Below are 25,476 nucleotides of genomic sequence, written 5' to 3' on the forward strand. Positions count from 1 at the left end.
TACGCGCACAAATTCTCGCTTTCTTTTTTCTTTTTCTTTTCTGTAGTTTACATGGAGAAGATAATGGTATATTATTTCAACTTTTCCGTTGAAAATACATTTTCAGAGCAGCGGGTGTCTTTTGATGTATGTTTGAGATGTTTACAGCAGCAGCATTGTAAATTACATATACTTTAGAGAGTACGTATTATCAAAAATAAGTCTTTTGACAAAAGCTGGCACCAGAAATTGATTTCCATGTGTTTTGAGGCTGTCAGAGCCACGTGAGGCCGAACCTTCCTCCTCGCCCGCGAGCTTTTGCGTCACTAGGACACTTGGGAATTTCATCTCAGCAGAGCTCTAAGGAGCTTATGAAACTCTAATGAAATCCAAAAACTGATTTTTCTATGGACTGCTTTAGTATGTGGAACCAAGGCTCTTCAACTCATATTCATGTTTATACCACTTCAAATCTTAGTAAACTCATATTATAAGCAGAAGATAATGATGACACAAGTCTGCAAAAATGTAAATATCACAAAACTCTAAAAGAAGTATTTTAACATAAATTTACAAATTTAAAAGAGTTGGTTTATGGATAAAAGACATGATTTTAATTCGTAAATTGATTAAAAAATACATTCAAATGTAGTTCATCCACACAATGCCTTGATGATCTATTCTAAGATAATTTTTTTTATAATTTAAACTTTTGGGGGGCATACAGTCACATGGTACCACTGACTAGATATCATAATAAAGAAAAAAGCTTCATTACACCATAATGCATTGAAAATCTGCATGCGATTTTTGCATTCCTATGTCCGTTTGGACCCGGTGGAATGTAAGCTTATAAAACAGTCTTTAACGTAGTATTTTTCTACTAAAACCATATCGTATCTGATCAATAACTTCTCATTAATGAGCCAATGTGCAAAAAATCTCAAGGTTTTAAATGTCACCATATTACTACACTTGCCCCCTTTTAACCCTCTGGTGCTGTTTTGTAATTTTTGACCGAAAAATTAGTTTTCTTTTAAATCATTTTTTTTACTTCATTGGAATGGTAAGATTCTTGATAAAAGTTTTGGCACTTGCTATGTGAACACAAACAATAATCATGGACATGATTCAAAAAGGTTAAATGGTCCTGAAAAAAAGTCACACTTGTGCTCCTCAAAAATGAGCAAATTGGAAATGAATGGGAGAGGAATTTCATCTAGTGGAAGCGTTTGGTTCTGCATCAAAACAAATTCTTACTGAAAGCTCTTTTTTTTTTTAGAAATCAACCTCAAATTTGGAACAACTTCTTTAGATTTTTGGCTTTGATTTTCTCACAGTTGTTTGGAAAATATATATATTTCATATAAAAAATTCAAAATAGTACTTTTTTTTTTATGCTGACCACAACTGTATGTTTGCCTTCCGTGTCAAAATGGATGGGGTTTTAAAGAAAAAAATTATTGACAAGAAAACTCTTAAATTGTTTGACATAATCTTGTATTGATAATTATATATTAAAAAATTCGTATTAAATTCATGTGGTGCTTCTAACATGCAGCTCCAGGTGTGTCTGTGTTGAGAGACTCGAGTCAGCCGAGGTCTGGAAGTGTCTCAGTGGGCACTTTGCCTACTTCTGCCCTGGCCAACACCGCTAAACATAGCAGATGGCAGAGACCCCATGCTTAGGGAGGGCAAGAGTTGGCGCGCCAAAAACATGGACAAATTAGTGCCACCAACTGTCCCGAACAGGCGGAGCTTGATTCAAGAGTGCTGCACACTCAAGTGCACACGTGTGAGTGTGATTGTCTGCAGGGCAAGACTGTTATCTAGAACATGACTTGCAGATGAATTGAACCTCCTGTTTCTGTAACAACAACAACAACAACAAGATTTTAGAGGCCAACATGAGGTAAACATTTACATGACAAAATCTGTTAGGAGCCGCAATTTGATGTGCCATCCTGTTTTTGTCCACATCCAAGCTGCTTTTGCCAGTAATATAGACTCATTTGGACTTATTTGTGTGGGGACAAGACTTTAATAGCTTTGTATTAATGGTACAAAAGCATAATAAAAGTCCTTGTTCATAATAAAAGTTCTTATTCATTTTCCCCTCCATCTTTTTCATCAAACAATTTTATGTTTTGTGACCAGTCATAACATAATTTGTGCATCGAACTTGATTTTTTGGTAAACTGTCTCTTTAAGAGTGACTCTGTTGCCCAAATATTTATAGAAAAAGAATTTGCCCGAAAGAAGTTGTACACTATCGTTTATACATTTTTATATATATATATATATATATATATATATATATATATATATATATATATATATATATATATATATATATATATATATATATATAATTTAACAAGGATGCATTCAATTGTTTACTGTTTTTACTGTACTTTTGATCAAATGAACATAAAATTTTTTAAACTCTTACCACCCCCGTTCTTTAGTACATTAGTTTATGTATAAAGGAAAAGCAGATGTTAGAGACAGCCAGAGTACAGGGACAAAAATAATTGTGTAACAAAAAAGGGAATTTGAATTACAAAGAAAAGTAGGTTGCCAAACAGCTAAAGAAAAGAGCGAGGAACATTTGACCTGCGGATGAAAGAGAGTGAGAAACTAATTTGGGAGAAAGAGAACAGCTGTAAAGTCAATAATAAGCTTAAAGTGTGCAGTACGTTTCGTCCCGTATGTTCTACACACTTCCACAAAACAGCATGTTGTCCGGTGACATGTTGACCCCGAGGGGTGATTAACATTTCTACCAAGTTCAGTCACACAGCCTGTGAGAAAATGTTAATCACAGAGTGTTATTTTAGTGCCATTGAGATACTGTTTTATATATATTTGGAATGTTTGGCAACTAGCTGAAATAAAGATTTGTTTATCTTTAATTTAATGTTTATTTTAAGTAACGGTGGGGGGATTTTTTGTTTCATGACGGGGTCCTGATCACCCTGTCAGGATTTATTCTGAGATGTACATTATCCCTTACTTAGATGCAGGTCAAATGTCCAGATATCTGCTGTACATCTGATTAAACACCACTTTTGGAAGTGGCTCAGAACGGATGCGTTAAAATTGTATCTTGTGTGGATTTTTGTGTTTACACGTGTGCAACAATTCCGATGCGAGTAAAATTGTAACAAAAAATTGTGCCTATGTTTCAAGTTCTGTTTTGTGTTATAATGCTTTAAATATGAATTTAGGTGGATGGTGAACCAACTCAAGTGTAAGGATAAGGAGATGCGCTTCCCCTTTAAAAACAAATTTAAATAGATTTCCTTGAAATAGTTCCAAGTTACATGTCACTGCACAAAGTTACATGTCACAATGCAACCAAATACGAAAAAGCACTGCAAATACTCACAACGCAACCAAATACAGAAAAGCACTGCAAAAACTCACAACGCAACCAAATACAGAAAAGCACTGCAAAAACTCACAACGCAACCTAATACAGAAACGTGCTGCAAATACTCACAACGCAACCAAATACGGAAAAGCACTGCAAATACTCACAACGCAACCTAATATAGAAACGTGCTGCAAATACTCACAACGCAACCAAATACAGAAACGTACTGCAAATACTCACAACGCAACCTAATACAGAAAAGCACTGCAAAAACTCACAACGCAACCTAATACAGAAAAGCACTGCAAATACTCACAACGCAACCAAATACAGAAACGTGCTGCAAAAACTCACAACGCAACCAAATACAGAAAAGCACTGCAAAAACTCACAACGCAACCTAATACAGAAAAGCACTGCAAAAACTCACAACGCAACCAAATACGGAAAAGCACTGCAAATACTCACAACGCAACCTAATATAGAAACGTGCTGCAAATACTCACAACGCAACCAAATACAGAAACGTACTGCAAATACTCACAACGCAACCTAATACAGAAAAGCACTGCAAAAACTCACAACGCAACCTAATACAGAAACGCACTGCAAATACTCACAACGCAACCTAATACAGAAAAGCACTGCAAAAACTCACAACGCAACCTAATACAGAAACGCACTGCAAATACTCACAACGCAACCTAATACAGAAAAGCACTGCAAAAACTCACAATGCAACCTAATACAGAAACGTACTGCAAATACTCACAACGCAACCTAATACAGAAACGCGCTGCAAATACTCACAGCGCAACCAAATACAGAAAAGCACTGCAAATACTCACAACACAACCAAATACGGAAAAGCACTGAAAATACTCACAACACAACCAAATACAGAAACGTGCTGCAAATACTCACAACGCAACCAAATACGGAAAAGCGCTGCAAATACTCACAACGCAACCTAATACAGAAACGTGCTGCAAATACTCACAACGCAACCAAATACAGAAACGTACTGCAAATACTCACAACGCAACCTAATACAGAAAAGCACTGCAAAAACTCACAACGCAACCTAATACAGAAAAGCACTGCAAAAACTCACAACGCAACCTAATACAGAAACGTACTGCAAATACTCACAACGCAACCTAATACAGAAAAGCACTGCAAAAACTCACAACGCAACCTAATACAGAAACGCACTGCAAATACTCACAACGCAACCTAATACAGAAATGTGCTGCAAATACTCACAACGCAACCTAATACAGAAACGCACTGCAAATACTCACAACGCAACCTAATACAGAAATGTGCTGCAAATACTCACAACGCAACCTAATACAGAAACGCACTGCAAATACTCACAACGCAACCTAATACAGAAATGTGCTGCAAATACTCACAACGCAACCTAATACAGAAACGCACTGCAAATACTCACAACGCAACCTAATACAGAAATGTGCTGCAAATACTCACAACGCAACCTAATACAGAAACGCGCTGCAAATACTCACAGCGCAACCAAATACAGAAAAGCACTGCAAATACTCACAACACAACCAAATACGGAAAAGCACTGAAAATACTCACAACACAACCAAATACAGAAACGTGCTGCAAATACTCACAACGCAACCAAATACGGAAAAGCACTGCAAATACTCACAACGCAACCAAATACACAAACGCACTGCAAATACTCAACGCAATATGGAAGGGGTTCAAGGGAACCCCAACAAGTGACGAACCTGCTTATTGTTCAGTGTATTCGTCAGTGGTGATGTCAATGACCTGGTGAGTTTTTTTTTATAATTTTAACATCCAGATCATATGTGCGTTGTATTTGCAGTATGTATTTAGTTGTGTTGTGAGTATTTGCAGTATGTTTAGTCAAACTGATGATGTTTTCTTAATTTGCAGGTATTTTTTTCTATTTGCATGTGTTTTCTTCAGCTGCAGCGCGTTGAACTCTCTCAGCCACCATACAAATCCACAAAAAAAATGTTTTTTGCTGTTAGTAGTAAGTTCGCTGAATGACCATACTATTAGGGGACACGCTGTGACACTTTTCCCAAATGGGCCTGCACAGACTCCTCCAAGCCCAAGACGTGTGCTATACTGACCTCGCCCAGTAGAAACTACCAAGCAATGCATAGCGACACGCTAAAAACCAATCAGAGCACCATAACATCTGACAATCATAAGCAGCATCCTGCCATTGTCTCAGTGAGTTTTTCATAGACAAAATCTTCAGAAAATGTAAACTATAGATCCAAAACATTTTCTTTATAAATGACATATGAAGACAGTGAATGCGGCCAGCTGTGATTCCTGAGCGAAGCCGTGGGCGGAAGCATCCTGTTGATTTATCAGATGATTTATCTACAGAGATGCCTGAACAGTGTCTCTTCAATGTGAAGAGTTACGATCTCTCTGGCCGTCCCACCACCTCACGGCTTTACTACCTCCTCGTGTTGCATCTGTCACTCCTAACACATGCACACACATTAACTCACTCCTCTCACACTGGTCTTTTATTCACATGTAACGCGCTTGTGGCACCCTTGGGGTTTCTCTTTCTCAGTCTCTCACAGAGTTCCGCTGTTTCGCAGACTCAGCTGCACGAGGTGTGTGTATGAGCATGCGGTGCTAACATAGAACACAAACATGGAGAATAAAGGACTGTGAACCAGATTGCATTTCGCAATTATTTCATAAGCTATAGGGGAACATAAGCAATTTAGTTTCTTTGTGTTGAAGGATTTGTTGTTATTATAATTATTATTTTAAATGTAATAAAAAATATAAAATCAATTTTTTTTTCGCAAAAAAAATGGAGTTACTCCATTTGACGTAAAAAGATTAAAATATCACTTATTTTCTAACTTTTTGACCTGACATAAAAAGTTCATATCATTTTCCGTTTCATTGTTTTCTTGTCACAAACACACACACAGAAATGAACATTTGCATATTGGTTACACCAAACTGAACTGAATTTGGTGGACACAATCAACAATCTATTTGTAATATTTTGTAAGACATTATTTATACACACACACAAACATATTAGTATTAATATTATATAATATTTATTACAAGCATGTTATTATTTATATATCATTTTACAACATATTTGAAATATTTTATATTACATTTCTTTCTTAAATAAATGCTCTACTAATGTTATAAGCGAAAAATTTTGCCTCAAAGTCATTTTATGAATATAAATTGATCTTATGGCACTAATTAAGGTTCATCCAGTTTAGGTGGGAGTAACTTGTAATTGTAGAAACAATAGGAGCATTTTATCTTAATTTGTTTTAAAATTAAGGATTTACAAGTGGAATACCTCATGCAGTCCATCCACTTGTTAGAGAGTGTGAGAGCTGGAAGAAAAGGCTTCTCAGGAGGGGTTTAGGGGGCAATAACGCTTGCTTGATTAGACAGCAATGGTCCTGCGCGCTGTCAGACAGATGGACTGGGCATTTTAAAACGCGACTCGCGCGAGTGGGGAGCGCGCTTGAGCACCTCGCGCTCATAAATCCGCGAATGACGCGGTGCTTCTGTACGTGGCAGTGGAATAATGTTTGCGGTCGGCTCTCTGACTGAGGTCAGGGGGCAAAGCGAAGAGCAGGGCACATAAATCGACAGCTGTATGCTAATCGTGCATATTGAGCGGTAGATGGCTGATGCGCAGGCTCGCCGCTGGCATTCGCGCGTCGCACGAGGGCAATGAAGCGCGTGCCTTTGACTTTGACGTGAGATGACTTCACTGGCTGAGACAAGACTGAGCTCTTAGGGAAAATTGCTTGTTGCTCAATTATTACTGATGCTTCTGGATAAACACTTTTTAAAGATGAAGATATTCGGGAGGTTGAAGTATGCCCTGGTGAGTTAGAATAAATGATTTGTGCTTTATGTCAATATAAACTGTTGAGATAGGCTATTATTTGTTACACGTACTGTATACACATTTTATTACTGTATTTAACTTTAATATTTTGAGTAATCAGTAGGCCTATATGTTATGTATTTTTTAGTTAGTGTTTATTTAGTATTTTACTTATTAATATCGTCAGTAGCCTACATTATTTATTTAGTAGGCTACAGATGTCTTCAACCTTTTTCAGGCCAAGGATGCCTTAGTGGATAGAGAGATGAAGCAGGGACTATAACTATACTATAAAACTGAGTGTTGCATTTGAAATATATATAACCTATAAAACACTCTTATAGTACCATATTAACCCTGTAAATCATGACATGAAATAACAGGCTGATATTATGAAATAGAACAATTTATTGAACCTTTAGACGAAACATTTTTTTAAAAAATTTAAAAAATGTTTGCATATATGTTCGAGTTTGAGTATCATATTTGATACATCAGGCTTTTATAGCTCATATGATATAGGAGAAAATGGAGCTCATACTAAGGAGGGAAAAAAAATATTCAGAGACCCAATTTGTTGTTATTTATTTGTCCAAAACAAATAAGATGAAATTCTGAGAGTTTGTAATGTGAATCAGTATGATATCTTTGTATAACAGACTACTTACATAAAATGCATATAAATATCAGTTGTCTGAAATTGACATGTTATATAATTATGTAATTCTTGTTTTTTTACACGTGTTTCTGTAATCGTTAGGTGTGGTGTAGGGGTTGGTTCAGCCCATTAGCCTGATAGAAAATCATTGGAAATCTATGCAATGTCCTTACTAATATAGTGAAACAAACGTGTGTGTGTGTGTGTGTGTGTGTGTGTGTGTGTGTGTGTGGTCGGAGCACAAAACTTGAATGTCATTGATGTTGGAGGAGAATCATTCATTGAGCATTTTAGAAAACACCGCTAGCATCTCAGTAGCAACACAGTTGGTTTATAGATTGAGCAATACCTCAAAGTCAGAAAAGCCATTAAGCCGGTCATTATTGATTGAAATCAGAGGGATTAGATATGGCTGCTATGGTCATGGGGATTATGTTTTGACTGATAGGGATTAAGTTTTGTCTTTTGTCTGTCTCGCAGAAGACTTAACAGAACAATAAGGGTCCTCGGTACTGACTGACAAGGTCTAGTTTCTGTGTGTGCACTGATCTGCCTGAATCACGTAGAGCTGCTCTGTTTTGCGTGACAGGATTTTGCCTACGATGACTCCAAAGCGGAATTCAACATGGATGCACCCAATGGTGTCGTGATGGAGGGATACCTGTTCAAGAGGGCGAGCAATGCTTTCAAGACATGGAACAGGTAAGAACAGGCTCTAAATGTATGACTTTCCATGCATTTTGTGGAGAAAATCTAATATTGTGTTTTCCTCTCGTACCAGGCGATGGTTTTCGATACAGAACAGTCAACTGGTGTATCAGAAGAGACTAAAAGTAAGTGGTTCAACTTTGCTACATTCTTCTATAACCTGTATCGAACCCTATATAGAGCCATAAAGAGTTCTGTCAGGTGCTTCGTATATTAGAACTTTGTTAGGGGTTCATTTTATGGATTATTTCTTTTGTTGATAACATTTTATGAAACAGCTCATAAACATTCTTTATCACTTATAAAAAACATTAAAGTATTGTGCAATCATTTAAGACATTTCTCCTTATATAGAACCTTTTTGAGTAAAGAATGCTAGGGTTCTATATAGAACCCCACTTAAGTGTAGAGTGTAGGATTCAGATGTTTACTTTACAGATACTTTTACTGCTTTCAAGTGCTACAAATGACTATTGTGACCTGACATTGCAATCTGCTGTGTGTCGTAGGACGTTTTGACTGTGGTTGTGGAGGATCTGCGCCTTTGCTCTGTGAAACCGTGTGAGGACATTGAGAGAAGGTTCTGTTTTGAAGTGGTGTCACCTACAAAGTGAGTACTGTGTGTGTGTGTGTGTGTTTGGGTATGTACGGTATCTAATATGCGAATCAACCCCCATCAGGAGCTGTATGCTGCAGGCTGAATCGGAGAAGCTCCGTCAAGCTTGGATTCAGGCGGTTCAGGCCAGCATTGCTTCTGCCTACAGAGAGATTTCTGAAAACTATTACATAGAGGTCAGTCTTACTAACAACTGCTCTGAGAAGCTGTATATAATGCGTCAGTGTCACACTATGCATGGCATATAACATCAATGTGAACTGTAAAACTGATGAAAAGTCATTTCAAATTTCAGATCAAAGTTTGGAATCGGGTCAGTGACAAATAGGAGTGTCTAAAATAAAGAATTAAAAAAATTGTTTAAAAATTTATTTTAAATCCTCATTTACAGCTCTTAAAAATTTACTAAGTTTTGATTGTTTTAATATTTTTTTACCATTTCAGGCAAAGTATAAATTGAATGACTTTAAAAATGCCATGTGGTAAAATAAAGTGAAAATTATAATCTTCCTTACACATTGAATACACTTGAATGTACACATCATAATCATTCATTTTCAAAACATTTTTCAAAATATGTTTCAAGGTAAATATCATAAATTATTAAGTCAGAACAGTCTTTTACAATCGGAAATAATTTGTCTTTTTATAATTATCAGATGTGATGTCATTTCCTGTTTTATGATTGTTTTTTCGCACCACGACAGGACAAAATATATTCATATTTTCAAATATTAATAAGCAGTGAAGCACTTATGCCCCCCCCCCCGACCCCCAAAAAAACCGTACATGTCTTAATTATCAACCCCCCCCCCCCCCCCTATCTTCATAGGTCCTTTCTGTGATGTCATTTCCTGTTTTATGATTTTTTTTCTGTTAGTTGCACCATATGACAGAACAAAGGTCTGTTGAATATTAATTAGCAGTGAAACACTTATGCCCCTAAAAATACGTGAGTGTACACGTCTTAAGTATTTTCCAAAAAGTTTTGAAATATATTTTGAAGAGAGATATTCAGACAAGTATTATAAATAATTAATTCATATAATATTACATTTGGGGGAGTTTCATCACATGGCATTATACGATCTGAACTAACCTTGCCTTGTCATAAAAATATCTAATTATTATAAGAGGCTTACTGTCCTTGAGACACAGTCATGAGGGTTTTCTCTCTGTGATGTCATTTCCAGACTCTTTTTTTGTACATTGGTCGCACCACATGACAGGACAACTTTGTATAAATTATTATTAAGCAGTGAAGCACTCGCCGCCAAATAAATGATCAAAAATAATTAATTCCTCATTTTATGTATGAATAGCATGCCATGCCATTGACCCTATTACATAAATTGCATTTTACATAGTTTTGTATTTTACATGCGTATCAGTAATAAACTCTTTGTTCTGTTTGCCAGCGTCTGGACAGGACAGCTTCTCCCTCCACGAGCAGTATTGACTCTGCTAGCGAGCCGCGGGAGCGTATAGTTAGAGGAGACAGTATCTTACAGCGTGTGCAGTGTCTGCCGGGAAACGAGATCTGCTGCGACTGTGGCCAGGCCGACCCGCGCTGGGCCAGCATCAACCTCGGCATTCTGCTCTGTATCGAGTGCTCTGGCATTCACAGGTGAGAGCTCGCTTCCTTTTTGGATGTTATAAGTTATAACACAAAGCAATATAAAACAGGTCATTGTTAGTTCAGACATCTTACAGCCGACATACAGGGCGAATTCCAAATGGCAATTGTGTGCCCTTGAAGGTGAAACATTTGTAGGAACGTACCGAATGAAAGTGAACAACTGAATCCCTTCAAGTCCGTTAGCATAAAATATTTAGCATATTAAATGTTTAAAATGTATCAAATATTTGTATCATATATGGTCATGTGACCCAGGGTGGCGAATCCTCGTGATTCATTTTAAAGCTAGATGGTGGGAGAGGTCGAGTTAACGTATAAACAATAATTCAGGTTGTGTTGTATGCGTGTTATATTACACATAAATATGTTTGTTATGCATTTCATATAGTTTAAATAATTTTCATAGGTTATAATTGTGTTAGATACATAAGGTAAATGTGAATGCCTGCTGTGGCCAAAGACGAGAAGGCAAGTTTTAAAGAGGAAACATACACACACACACAGAGCCTAAAACTAACTTTTTGCCACACCTGCCAATGGTCGGTGACTTAAGAAAATGTACCGGCCATAACAATTTTTTACCGCCCATGAAACTCTTTTTGCAAAAACAGGCAGTAATGACACCAAAATTTGAGATACCAGTGAAAATTCACAATTCTCTAGCTATTCCAATTTCGATACCATAGCTAAAATTACTAGCCTTACTAATATAAATTTAAAACATTATTAAAGACAAGTAAACAGTCAGTAATAAAATAACAACCAATAATCAAATTACAAGCAAAAGCACAAATAAATACAATATAATAAATATATAAATGAAATAAACAATGCTTTTCAGGTTTTTCAGGTAGGTCTGAGTAGTTTACAGGCACAGAAATTTAATGAAATACGCAAATGTAAAATAACCATGTATAGATTAAACATCCTTATTAATTAATCCTTATTAAAGTTACAAAAGTCATTCCATCAAGAGCAGAGTAATTTTTTTTCTTTGTCTTTTGTTGTTTGAATAACATTAAAAACACAGACAGTTGCAGGAATATTAGGCTGCTGTCACTTTAAGAGCGAATGCCGGATCTAATATAAGACATAACATGACTATGTTTACTGGGCTACTCTCTATTTTTTTGACAATATTGTGTGAATTTGTCCACCCAATTGCAAGAAGACATAAAGGAGAGCTCAGTTTCAGATTCGCGCACACAAAACTTTCCACAAAGAGCACGAGTAATGAAATGAGCTCCCTTTCAAAGTCTTGTCAAAGCTTAAACTTTCTTTAAGATGAAGCGCTGCCGCTGGCCCGTCAACTGTCTTGAGCGTCGTTCGTGCATTGTTATAATTCATAAAAATGTTACCAGCCAACTGGCGAGTGACACCGTTTTATATACTCGCCAATGCCGATTTTTACTCTTATTTGCTGCTTGGCGAGTGTTCATTTTAGGCCGTGCACACACATACACCCACCTAAAGGATTATTAGGAACACCTGTTCAATTTCTCATTAATGCAATTATCTAATCAACCAATCACATGGCAGTTGCTTCAATGCATTTAGGGGTGTGGTCCTGGTCAAGACAATCTCCTGAACTCCAAACTGAATGTCAGAATGGGAAAGAAAGGTGATTTAAGCAATTTTGAGCGTGGCATGGTTGTTGGTGCCAGATGGGCCGGTCTGAGTATTTCACAATCTGCTCAGTTACTGGGATTTTCACGCACAACCATTTCTAGGGTTTACAAAGAATGGTGTGAAAAGGGAAAAACATCCAGTATGCGGCAGTCCTGTGGGCGAAAATGCCTTGTTGATGCTAGAGGTCAGAGGACAATGTGCCGACTGATTCAAGCTTATAGAAGAGCAACTTTGACTGAAATAACCACTCGTTACAACCGAGGTATGCAGCAAAGCATTTGTGAAGCCACAACACACACAACCTTGAGGCGGATGGGCTACAACACCAGAAGACCCCACCGGGTACCACTCATCTCCACTACAAATAGGAAAAAGAGGCTACAATTTGCACGAGCTCACCAAAATTGGACAGTTGAAGACTGGAAAAATGTTGCCTGGTCTGATGAGTCTTGATTTCTGTTGAGACATTCAGATGGTAGAGTCAGAATTTGGCGTAAACAGAATGAGAACATGGATCCATCATGCCTTGTTACCACTGTGCAGGCTGGTGGTGGTGGTGTACTGGTGTGGGGGATGTTTTCTTGGCACACTTTAGGCCCCTTAGTGCCAATTGGGCATCGTTTAAATGCCACGGCCTACCTGAGCATTGTTTCTGACCATGTCCATCCCTTTATGACCACCATGTACCCATCCTCTGATGGCTACTTCCAGCAGGATAATGCACCATGTCACAAAGCTCGAATCATTTCAAATTGGTTTCTTGAACATGACAATGAGTTCACTGTACTAAAATGGCCCCCACAGTCACCAGATCTCAACCCAATAGAGCATCTTTGGGATGTGGTGGAACGGGAGCTTCGTGCCCTGGATGTGCATCCCACAAATCTCCATCAACTGCAAGATGCTATCCTATCAATATGGGCCAACATTTCTAAAGAATGCTTTCAGCACCTTGTTGAATCAATGCCACGTAGAATTAAGGCAGTTCTGAAGGCGAAAGGGGGTCAAACACAGTATTAGTATGGTGTTCCTAATAATCCTTTAGGTGAGTGTATATAAAGCATATGTTAAAAATGTAACTATACAATATATATTTATATGCAAAAATGTAATTCTTAAATTGTAATAGCAGCAAATGGGGTGATGGAAACCGCTCTGCATTGTCCTGGTAACGTTCCAGGTGAAAATAATGAGGAAATTACGTTATTTTCCGTTGCTTCCTTCACCAAGTGTGTTCCAGACGTTTACATTGTCTCACAAGTGCCCTGCCTCCTCCAAAGTGCCCACTTCAAGGGCCCTTCAGAGGGAGAGGGGCAAAGGGATGCTCATTTCCGATTAGAATTTGCCCACTTACTATCTAAACATCTGAGAAGCCATCTGTTTCTATATTGTTTTGACTGAAGATCGACAGGCCTTAAAGCCACCTGCGTCAGTGCGTTTATCCTGACTACATCACCCATGACAGATTGAACCCAACAGCAGAATGGCTTTACGTGAAGGCAGGCCCTCATCCCTATGACTCTCGTGTACACACTGCGTCATTCCCTCAGGGTGAAGCACCTTTTCTGCTTCATCAGTTCCTCTGCAGATTACCGGCGCCAGCCTGATAATCAGATTAAATCTCTCCTACCTCCTCAAAGACTGCACTCATAATACACAGAGGCATTAGATTTGATTTGCTCAGGCACAACAGGGGCTGCAGATGGAGATCTGACAGATTCTGATGGGTTTCTACAGGAGCCTGACACAAATGTGTCCTGCCATTGGTCCACTTTGAGTTATTTTTAATCCGCTTATGTCACGGCGAAATATAACTGAATGTATAAAATGTATGTGTGCCTAAATCAGAATAATTCCATATTGAATATTCTTGAATATAGGGTAATTTTTATGATCTCTATTCTATGTCTGCAGGAGTTTAGGTGTCCACTGCTCTAAAGTTCGCTCTTTAACACTCGACACGTGGGAGCCAGAGCTTATGAAGGTAAGACCTGAGTGATGAAGTAAGATCTGAAAGGGTGAATCTCATTTCACCTTAAACAAAAAGATATCAAAAAAAATATATATATATATTTTGATGAAGAAAATAAAATGAAGAAACTTTATTTTCATTAATATATAATACAAATTATATTAAAATAATCTAATATTAAGCACATGTTCCCCAAAAAATATTCATAACCCTTTTCAAGACTTAATTCTCATTACTATAATGCAGATAAAGATTATTATTATTTAAATTGTTAAGTATGCATGTATCATTGTAGTATTTGTTTTATGATCTTTCATTTTGGCTGATTTAAATAAATGTAAAAAAATATATATATAAAAAAAAAATTAATCAAGTTTACATGCAAATAAACTGCATAAAATTAAGTTTTATAATAACAACAATAAAAATAATAATGAGAATTAGCCTACAACTAAAAAATAATAAGCGTAATGGGGGATGCTTAATTATGAAAATCATCATTTTCTTTATACATTCACCCAAACAGTGTTGGAGGTACGCATTACAAGTAACGCGAGTTACATAATCAGATTACTTTTTTTGCAAGTAACGAGTAAAGTATGCATTACTTTTAAATCTACAATAAAATATCTGACTTACTTTTTCAAATAAGTAATGCAAGTTACTTTATTTTCCCATTTATTGACTGCTCTCCTGTCCCCATGTTGAGGGAAATCGTGAGTGCCGAGGCGTTGTGTGCGCTGTGTGTGAACATGATGGGTATTTTAGTTCTAGACTAAATGTGAACATACATTTACTCATCCCACTAGCACAAAAACAGATTCAGTATTCCTCAAAATAAACAAAAACTGCCAAATACAAACTCGGAATTTTACGAAAAACTGCATTAATCAAATGTTAAATAACACAAATATACTTTATGTATTTAATCTTACTTTATTAACTAATGTCTTTGCTGCTGTCCCTCGATGATCTACTTCAACCATATCACTTTTTCAAAAGTAACTTTCCCCAACACTGTATAGTTTCCTAAAATCATATACTTCCTATACTATAGTTTCCTATGCTTCCATTTAATCAGATACATCAATTTTATATATGCTTATTACATGGTTTTGGTTATAATATTTTTGACTTTTATTGATTGAATAATGCTTTGACTGTTTTCTCTCTAGCTAATGTGTGAGCTTGGCAACTCTGTTATCAACCATATTTATGAAGGTGCGTGTGAGGAACAAGGACTCAAGAAACCCGGTCCCAACAGCTCAAGGTCAGTGTGTGGCCAAATCTCTGCCATTGCATTGTATTAATTACCATAATCTATCACTTAGATTAGGGACGCACGATATATCGGCCACCATATCGGTATCGGCCGAAATATGTTAATTTTTAATGTTATCGTTATCGGCCTGATAACAAAAATTGGCGGATATATTAAAGCCGATAAATAATGGATTATTTCCTTCAGCTGAGACACTTTAGATGCGCACTGTTTGACGTGATGGTTTTGAATTGATTGAAATATGATTGAAATCACTTAAAAAAGGAAAATACAGTCAAGTCTGTCATATAGGCTACATAAAATTATAATGAGAACATTAAAATTGTGTGCTTGGGATATGGCTTTTGAATAGTGAGACTTGTTTTTGTAATCAGGCTCTCAGAAACTATATAAAAATGTGGATTTAGATTTATCGGCCAATATATCAGTTATCGGCTTTCAAATATAAACAATTTTCATATCGGTGCATCCCTAACTTAGATTATTTTTTTAATTATTTTTTTTATGTCATTATATTTTTATATATTGAATGTTTCATTAATAGAAGCTCCCGTTTCTGCTTCTGATGTTTTATTAGGCAGGAGAAAGAAGCGTGGATCAAAGCGAAATACGTGGAGAGGAAGTTTCTGAAGAAGATGTGTGGCTCCGAAGCCCTGGTGGAGGGGAGCAGGAAGTCACGTCACTGGAGCGTGAAGAAGTGCAGGAGACACAATAGCTCCATCAGAGCCCCTAAAACACGCCGGAAATACAGGCACGACGCCGGGATCATGTCGCCAGGCAATCTCTCCGCTGGTAATGGTCCTTTCTGAACATGTTTGTTCTAATCTAGTAAGTGAGAATTGGACAAGGTTGTGTCCAGTTCTCATGTCCAATCATCTCAAATTGACATGATGTCCTTCTCTTTTTGTCACCTTCAGCTGCAGCAGCCGCCAAGTTTCGGAGAGAATCTTTGTTTTGTCCCGATGAGCTTGATTCACTCTTCTCTTACTTTGACACGGGCTCAGGGCCTCGCAGTAAGTTTCTTATGAGACTTTACCTTCTAAAGAAGACCCTGAGACAACCATGTCTATCACATATATCTCCTGCTGTCAGTGTTGGGTTACTTTACTAAAAAGTAGCTTATCGTGTTACCTAGTTACTTTTTATGGTTACATTACTTTTGTTTTTTAATAACAAAAAAAACTAATATTTTTGGTAAATGTAAAGTCCCTCTCACACCAAAAGTGAAATGAAAAAGTCTCAGACTGAAGGAAACGCAAATTCACACCTGTACAGTAGAGGGCGCTGTTTAAAAAAAACCTTTCAGCTGCGCTGCCATTCTGGTGTGCGTTTCCCGAAAGCATCGTTAGCCAACTGTGTTCGCAAGTTCTTTCGTTATCAGCATAGTTTAACTATGTCAGTGTTTCCCGAAACCATCACAAAGTTGTGTGTTTGGAAAGACAGCTCTCGACCTGTGGTTAGAAGCAGTTTCTTGTTTGCATGACATGTGGACTCAATAAATACTTATCTTGAGCCAAATAAGCAAGCTGACATTCAGTACAACCTGTGTCTTTTATTCAGAATACATACAAATGTCATTTACGTCTTTTAGTTTGTCAAGAGATTTAAAGCACCATTTTTGAAGAGTGCGCATGTGCGAACGTGTTCTGCTATGTAAGAACGAGCCTATGATTGAATCTGGAAATAAAGAAAAATAACTGAGAAAAATTAGAAATAGTCCTCAGATGACATGTCTGTAATTTATATCAAAACATCTGCCGTTAATTCTATCTCAAACAGTTTCAATAAAAGAAGTTATTACTCCTCCACGTGCGTGACGTCATAAACCAACATGGTTGAACGACCACTTTCCGACAATATGGTTTCGGGAAACAGTCGTGACTAGCTAGTTGATTTCTTCAACGATACATCGTACTATGGTAGTGAAGCAGCGAGTTACGACGTCGTACGGGAAACGCACCCCTGGATCGCAGAAGAATAGGATGCAGGAGAAGAAAGTTCAACTCTTTCTTCAGCAATAAAAACAAAAAAAATCAAACACAAATGTGATGTTAATAAAAAGTAATTTTTGCTTATTAGTATGGTTGAATTGGATTATCAAAGGTCAGCAGCAAAGACATTGCTTAATAAATTGAGATTAAATACATAAAGTATTTTTGCTGGTTTGCTTAATATTCTGAGTTTGCATTTGACTGTTTGTATTGATTTTGAGGAACAGTGAATCTGTTTATGTGCTAGTAAGATGAGTGAGATTTATTTATATATATTTTTTTATGTAAATGCTCACATTTAGTCTAGAACTGCAATAACCATCATGTTCACACGGCGCACACAACATATCTGCATTTACTCCTGATTTCTCTCAATATGAGGACAGTAGAGGTGTCAGTGAATAAATCGGAAAACAAAGTAACTTGCTTTACTTGTTATAAATTTAAAAGTAATGTTATTTAACTAGTTACTTAAAAGGTAATCTGATAACGTAACTCGCGTTACGTGTAATGCGTTACCCCCAACACTGTTGATTTTCATAGAGAATGGCTTCAGTAACATGTAGCCTGTTTCAGATCAATTTTATGATGTACTATGTGAGGAGTTTAGCACAGAATGTTTGAGAAGGTCATGGTGTGAGTAACGTGTCCCTCGCTTGGCACCCGTTGGCCCCGCAGGTCTCAGCAGTGACAGCGGGCTTGGCGGCAGTACGGACGGCAGCACGGACATACTCGTTTTCGGCTCAGTGGTGGACAGTGTCACTGAAGAAGGTGAGAAGATGTCCGACATTAGTATATCTATCTGTTGTGCGTTTCTCCTTTATCTTCCATGTTTTACTGTTTTATTGCAGAGTGTGAAGACTCTGATGAATCCAGCGGAGAGGTTGATATCGAGCAGGAAGCGTCGGATCCAGAAGACGGGCGGGAGCTTGACCCGAGCGCGCTGCTTCATAAGGCGTCACGGGCGAGGAACCTCCCGGTCATGGCGGAAGCACTCGCACACGGTGCAGATGTCAACTCCGTCAACGAGGAGGACGAAAGCAAGAGTCCATTAATACAAGCCGTCACAGGGGTGAGACTTTCTGTACTGAAAAAGAAAATTGGTGTAGGATTTATTTTGAAACCATTTACACTCATAAATTATTACAGAGAAATTGGAGATAAAACATTAAATTAAACCTGAAGGTTTGAAGTAGAAAGACTAAAATAGTATTTTTGTCAAGCATTATCCAGTAATTTTGTTTCATTTACAACTTTTTTTCAGTGTATACTCCTTGTACAGCTAATAGTGTCAATTATCAGTGTTTACTTTACTCAATGTTTCTCCTAATGTTTGATATCTCCATCCCTCTCTTAGGGCTCTCTGATAGCCTGCGAGTTCCTGCTGCAGAATGGAGCAGATGTCAATCAGCGGGACGGACGAGGACGGGCACCTCTCCACCACGCCACCTGCCTGGGTCACACGGGGTAAGAAATCACTCAAGACTGTGACAACCTTGCACAAAAGTTTTGTTTACGAAATCTAGTGATCTGTATGGAAGCTTGTTTCCGCCACAGAATAAAAAATAAAAAGGTAATTGCGAGTTTACATCTCACCATTCTGACTTTTTATCTCAGAACTGTGTGACATAAAGTCGCAATTGCAAGTTATAAAGTGACAATTGCGTGTTATAAAGTCAGAATTGTGAAATAGAAACTCACAATTGCGAGAAATAAACTGGCAATTCTGACTTTTTCTCAGAATTGCATGTTTATATCTCGCAATTCTGACCTTATAACATACTATTGGGAGATATAAAGTCAGAATTGCATGATATAAAGTCGCAATTGCGTGTAAAGTCAGAATTGTGAGATATAAACATGCAATTCTGAGAAAAGATGTCTGAATTGCGAGATATAAACTCATTAATATATATATTCATTGGTCCGTGGCGATTATTTAATAGGTAGGTGTTCTCTGGGGCTCTGCCTTCTTTGATTTGGAGATCTTATCCGGTTCATTTCTTCTTTCCAATCAGTCGCGCGGTCAGACATCCCATATATAGTGCTAAACACTGTATATACACTGCCTGTCCAAAAAAGGCACTGTTTGGATTTAAATATGAAAATGCTTAAGAGTCTATGATTTTATCATTATTGCAGTGATTATTATGTTTCTAGCAGGTTATATGTTTGGCAACAGTTCATCTAATCCTAATCGATGGAGTGTATAGCTTTTCATTTCTTAAACAACCATGTAGAAAGACACATCATGGCAATATTCCAGGATGACAATGTCAAGATCCATCAGGCTCAAGTTGTGAAAGAATGGTTGTGAGGAGCATGAAGAATAATTTTCACGCATGAATCGGCTCCTCTGAGTCCAGAGCTTCAATTCACTGAAAGTCTTTGGGATGTGCTGGAGGAGACTTTACAGAGTGCTGACTCTTGCATTGTCAATACAAGATCTTGACCAAAAACTGATTCACCTGTGAAGTTTTACTTAACCCTTTGTGTGTTGTTTGTTTGTGTCCACAGACAGGTGTGTTTGTTCCTGAAGCGAGGAGCCTCTCAGATGGAGGTCGACGGAGACGGGCAGGACCCGCTCAGTATCGCCGTTCAGGCAGCCAATGCAGACATCGTCACATTGTAAGTCGAGTACTTCACTTCCCTTGTGGATTCTCCCAGAGACTCAGACAGCAACATAGTGTCGGCCCAGATCCGGCCCACATGTGGTACGCGTTGAATCGGATGTGGGGCCGACACTATGATGCTGTCGGGGAAGCCACTTCACACGAAACCCATGTTTTTGTTCTCTCTGTCTCTGTTAGATTGCGGTTAGCTCGGATGAATGAAGAGATGCGGGAAGCGGACGGGCCCTTCGGACAGCCAGGTCAATATCCCAGCAGCAGTCCCACAGAGCAGCAGTACAAAAAGTGTATTCAGGAGTTTATCTGCCTCACGATTGACGAATGCTAGGGGGCGCTCTTGAGCGCTGGCAGACTGTGAGGAGGACTACATACTAAGTTTGTAGCGCGTAACAGGAATAGCTTTAGCAAGGATCGAGTGATATCCTCAACTTCCTCCTCACCTGACCAAGTATAGTTTACACGTTGTGTTCGTTATGTATGTGGTTAACACAAAATATTGAAATGGAACGGCTATAAATGGCCATCATTCAAATGTGACGTTAATCGCGATGTAATAATAAATTGATGGATTAACGGCCTTGTCTCACTGAATTAGAGTTCATTAGTAATTCAAAACAGCATTTCTGAGTGTTATTGAGTCATTATGTGCAAAATATGACTGTGCGCACTTTTCCTACCGACAGTATTTTTTGTTTTTTACAACAGAGTTCTTTTCTTTTTATGTTATTTTGCCTCATGTTAATGTTGTTGTGCTTTTTATTTATATTCCGTCCTGAGGATTAGTGCAATTATAACTAGAATATGGAAATATGTACGGGCGTTTACGTTTGCCTAACTAGATCTTTTTTGTCTTTCGCATTTCAAAAACACATCAGACCCCCTCATATGCTAACAAAACGGGTGTTTTGACCCCTTTAAAGATTTAAAAATATGTCAGCTATTCGAAATTATTTATAAAACGTATCGCAGCCGTCTGTTTTATATATTTGTACTTGTATTGCCAAGCTCCCAAATGACTGTCATGTGATTTTTAATGAGAAATGCTTGTCTAGAAGCAGTCTGTCTGTGAAAGCAGTCAGCATTTGCATGCGTTTACTCGCTCGCATACCAAGGCCAAAGTGCCTGTCTGCATTAGCAAGCATGGTTCCTTATTTTAGCCACCTGATTCTGTCATAATGTAAAAATGCATGACTGCAGATGACATCTGCGCTGTGTTGTCCATTTTTTGACCACGTTTGGTTCAGATGATCCCAGTTTTAAGAATACGCCATCAGAATCCTATCTATCTCTACAAACGTAGCTAATTTAAACAGCTAGCACTATGCTAAGCTGTTAGCTTGCTAACTAAGACTAGAGAAAACACAAAGAAAGGGTGATGTTTAATATAACAAATTGTAGCTTTGACATTTTAATGATTAAGAATAAATACACTGTGAATAAGAAAAATGAAAGAAAAAACATTCAGTATTGTGAATGAAACAAATTGATTTGGGGTGTAGTGGGATAGGATTCTGTGTGACGCTTTGGCATTCGTGACTGGATTTTTACAAGTAAAGGTGAAGTGTGTAAAAAAAAAATTTGAATGTTCAAACTGAACATTCTCTCAGTCTGCCATTGGTCAACAAACAAATAGTCTCGCCCCCAAATTCACACCATTGGCTGTGCTATGGCGGACGGGTTCGATTCTCAAACAAACAGCAATGCTTTGATAATTCCACGGAGCATTTACGCTTTATTAAGGGGACTCGGCCTACGGTTTACTTATAGTTTCTGACACAGAAACACATTTTAACATTGAATAATGACACACTTCACCTTTATACAGATAGGCTATCAAGCAAGTGCAAAAGACTGGCATATTAATCGGAAATCTCAAATGGAAATAGCTTGAAGAAAGGAAAATGTAATTGTACATTTTAAGTTTTTGTTTTAAAGAAACATTCGATGGACTGAAAGTGAGTTTTAATCATCTGAAAATAGAGACAGTGTATAGAATAGATATTCGCCAAGAAGGGACCAGTTCAGTCATTGTGTCTGGATGTGTTTTAAACAAAGTTTAGCTGAAAAAGTACGTAACTACTGTGCTGTGAATATGCTTTGACCTTTGAACTCTTTTCAACTGCTTGCTCTCTCTCTCTCTCTCTCTCTCTCTTTGTTGAACTGTGGTTCTTGCGTTCGGACCTTTAACTCATTTTCTCTTGCAACATTCGGTGCAATCTGTTTTCACACTGTTAGATGACGTTCTGTGTTTGGAGACATTCTTGTATTGTTTGTACAATTGTTTGTTATTGTTTGTATGACAGAAATCTATAAAAAGAAGCTTGTCTTTTGAAACACTGACAAACAATAAAACAGGCAAAGTCTTGAGCTCATATTTCTGCTCTGCTCTTTCTCTCTTACGACACGTTCTGCATCAGCTTGCTGGTCCTCACCAAGGCTTTTGCAGACAGTGAGGTGTTGGGGTGGGGATTTTTTTTTTCCTTGGTGACACCCATAATGCAATTTCCCATGCAAGGCATATTTTCTGTGTTTTTGTTGTTATTGATATTGTGATGGTAACATTGTCTTACTAGGTATTATTCCTCTTTTAGAACCCAGTATACCCGTGAGTCCACTGAGGGTAACGCGCAAGAGTTTTCGAGTGAGTGATGTTACAGACTGTTCACTACTGGGTTTGGGTCTTTCACTTTATGGGTCTCTTACCTCATTTAAAAGGGATCTGTGATTACACTTGTGTGCTACTGACTAAACTGACTCAAGAACATCATAAATATATCTTGAAAATGCTGCTCGTCAGTATGGTCTCTGAGCTCTCTCCCTGAAAAACACCATCTGTTTTTGTCACATGTTCTCTTCACACTAATCACACACTGGTGCTTTAAAAAAAAACACATGGGTTAGTTGATAAATTTCCTTATTTTTTATTCAACACAATGATTTTAGTTTCACATTTATATTGTATGTATGTATTTACATTACCTATTAAATGTTTGGGGTCGTAAGATTTTTTTAAAGTAAAAAATATTACTACTTAACTGTTTTCTGTTTGTTTGAAAATATATTAAAGTGTAATTTATTTATCTGATCAAAGCTGAATTTTAATATGCTGATTTGCTGCACAGGAAACATTTCTGATTTGTTTCAGGATTTTTTTTTTTTTATAGAAATCTGTCGCTTGTGATCAATTTAATGCATTCATTAATGCAAGTATTAATTTGACCCCAAACCTTTAAATGGTAGTTTATGAATGGTAGTTACAATATATATTACTTACTGCATTCATTGTTAATATTACATTTATTATTATTGTGCAAGCTAAATTTTATATTTTAGATTCTGTTACTGGTTACGAATTCTTCACCATGTTTAATCACCTTTAACAGTGTACGTGTGAGTTAAATAGTTATGCTGTGTGATAAATTATTGGTTACTTTACCAGATTGGATAAATCTGGTTAAGTGCCAAAATTCATTATAATCTCTCATTTAATGTAAGGACATAAAACTCCATTTATAATAATTCAAATAAAATTAAATGTGGTTTTAGAGGCAAATTATGTCACATCGCTTCTGTCACTGCTCAACATTTCATGTCAACTACCCATTTATTGATTATTTATTATGGGGAAGTTTTCAAAAGATAATGATATGATACGATATATGATGATATGATACGATATGTGATATGATATAATACGATAAATGATGATATGATACAATATATTATTATAGTTAGTTCCCAGCAGGTGAATAGAAACAGAGCAGGGACTCGACTGGTGTTTTTGAATAAATATGTCTATACTCAGTACAGTATGATTGGAGAATGCTAACTTGTTTCCTTTTGCAGACGTCTCCACGTGCACTGTCATCTTTCGGGAGTTTCCGCACATGGCTTAACACTCCTCCAAAACACTAACCAGCGGTCACTGAGGCCTATGATGAAGGGTGTCTTCAAGATTTTACTCATCTCAAAGAATAATATATGAATTGTTGAAATAAGAGCTTGGGTGATCGGTTTTAATAACATGGATTGTTTTGTTTTTAGATTTGGTCTACTCCTAAAGCTCTGTATTTTAAGCTTTTATGGTTTTATTTTGTAGGGGTTGTGGTGTTATTTTAAAAGTGCACATCCCTGGTGTGGTCTGAGCAGACTTGAGCAGCTTTGATTCCCATAATAATTAAAGGGAGATTTATTCCTTATATTTGTGGTTTGTGTGGTTAACTATGTAAATAACATTTCTAATTCACATCTAATTCACATTCTGTAATTTATTTATTAAGACAGTGACACATCTGGTGCTCACGTGCTACAGAAGAATGTATGAAATAGTTTAGTAATTGAGCATTTATTATGTTCCTTGTTTTCTGGAAATGCTTTAGGGGTACTTAGATTTTCATTTAATGGGTTTGGAATATACATTAAAAAGGCTTTTGGTTTTAGAAATTTTACCGTCTGCAGCATTAAGGCTTTAACCATCAAACTGTATTAAAAAAAAAAAAACATCCAAAATCTAAAACAAAATTTGTAACATTATTTATATGATTAAAAATAAAATCATTAGTAGGCTAAACCTCTAAAAGCGGTGAAAGGGAGACGACAGCAAATCTTTTTTTATTCCCATTTGCTCCAAGTTTGAGTTTGGGTTTATTCACAAATACCACTACCAGCAAGTTCTATAATACAGCGGGGGTACAGAATCAGAATTTGGTATAGTGAGTGGGTCCCCCAAAGAAGCTAAAAAAAAGCTTATAGGTGGGGGCCCATAGTTTATGAAGAAGTGGTACAGACAACCATAGCAAAAGAAAAATCATTGATAGCGTTTCCACGACTGTCCAAAAACGGAACAATATAGCGAGATTTTTATTTCAGCAGTCAAAAAGTGAAAATCCATTTGCAGCTTTATTGTAATCTTGGTCGTACAATCAGGGTCAATCACCAGCAAACACAACAGTGGAGACAAAGCAACTCATAATCCGAAAACAGGCGTAAGGTCAGGGCAGGCAGCAAACTTACATAAATCAGTCCAGGGCAGGCAGCAAAGAATCACGAAGAGAATAAACAGTCCAAGAGTAATCCACGG

General features: G+C 37.3%; 1 protein-coding gene across 1 annotated transcript in view; it reads left to right on the forward strand.

The window, feature by feature from the left end:
- Nucleotides 1-24,595, forward strand: part of acap3b (ArfGAP with coiled-coil, ankyrin repeat and PH domains 3b) — an 87,057-nt gene extending 62,462 nt beyond the window's left edge. The window contains exons 11-26 of the mRNA XM_082156603.1: nucleotides 8,519-8,631; nucleotides 8,711-8,762; nucleotides 9,147-9,247; nucleotides 9,318-9,429; nucleotides 10,672-10,880; nucleotides 14,436-14,505; nucleotides 15,669-15,763; nucleotides 16,353-16,567; nucleotides 16,693-16,788; nucleotides 18,445-18,537; nucleotides 18,618-18,838; nucleotides 19,124-19,233; nucleotides 20,284-20,394; nucleotides 20,577-20,638; nucleotides 22,988-23,037; nucleotides 24,243-24,595. Coding sequence (XP_082012729.1) covers nucleotides 8,519-8,631; nucleotides 8,711-8,762; nucleotides 9,147-9,247; nucleotides 9,318-9,429; nucleotides 10,672-10,880; nucleotides 14,436-14,505; nucleotides 15,669-15,763; nucleotides 16,353-16,567; nucleotides 16,693-16,788; nucleotides 18,445-18,537; nucleotides 18,618-18,838; nucleotides 19,124-19,233; nucleotides 20,284-20,394; nucleotides 20,577-20,638; nucleotides 22,988-23,037; nucleotides 24,243-24,311 — 1,779 coding nt within the window. The 3' untranslated portion in view covers nucleotides 24,312-24,595. The remainder of the gene's footprint in view (nucleotides 1-8,518; nucleotides 8,632-8,710; nucleotides 8,763-9,146; nucleotides 9,248-9,317; nucleotides 9,430-10,671; nucleotides 10,881-14,435; nucleotides 14,506-15,668; nucleotides 15,764-16,352; nucleotides 16,568-16,692; nucleotides 16,789-18,444; nucleotides 18,538-18,617; nucleotides 18,839-19,123; nucleotides 19,234-20,283; nucleotides 20,395-20,576; nucleotides 20,639-22,987; nucleotides 23,038-24,242) is intronic.
- The last annotated feature ends 881 nt before the right edge of the window (nucleotides 24,596-25,476 follow it).

This window comes from Leuciscus leuciscus, assembly GCF_965113295.1.
Source record: "Leuciscus leuciscus genome assembly, chromosome: 23".
Classification (NCBI taxonomy): domain Eukaryota; kingdom Metazoa; phylum Chordata; class Actinopteri; order Cypriniformes; family Leuciscidae; genus Leuciscus; species Leuciscus leuciscus.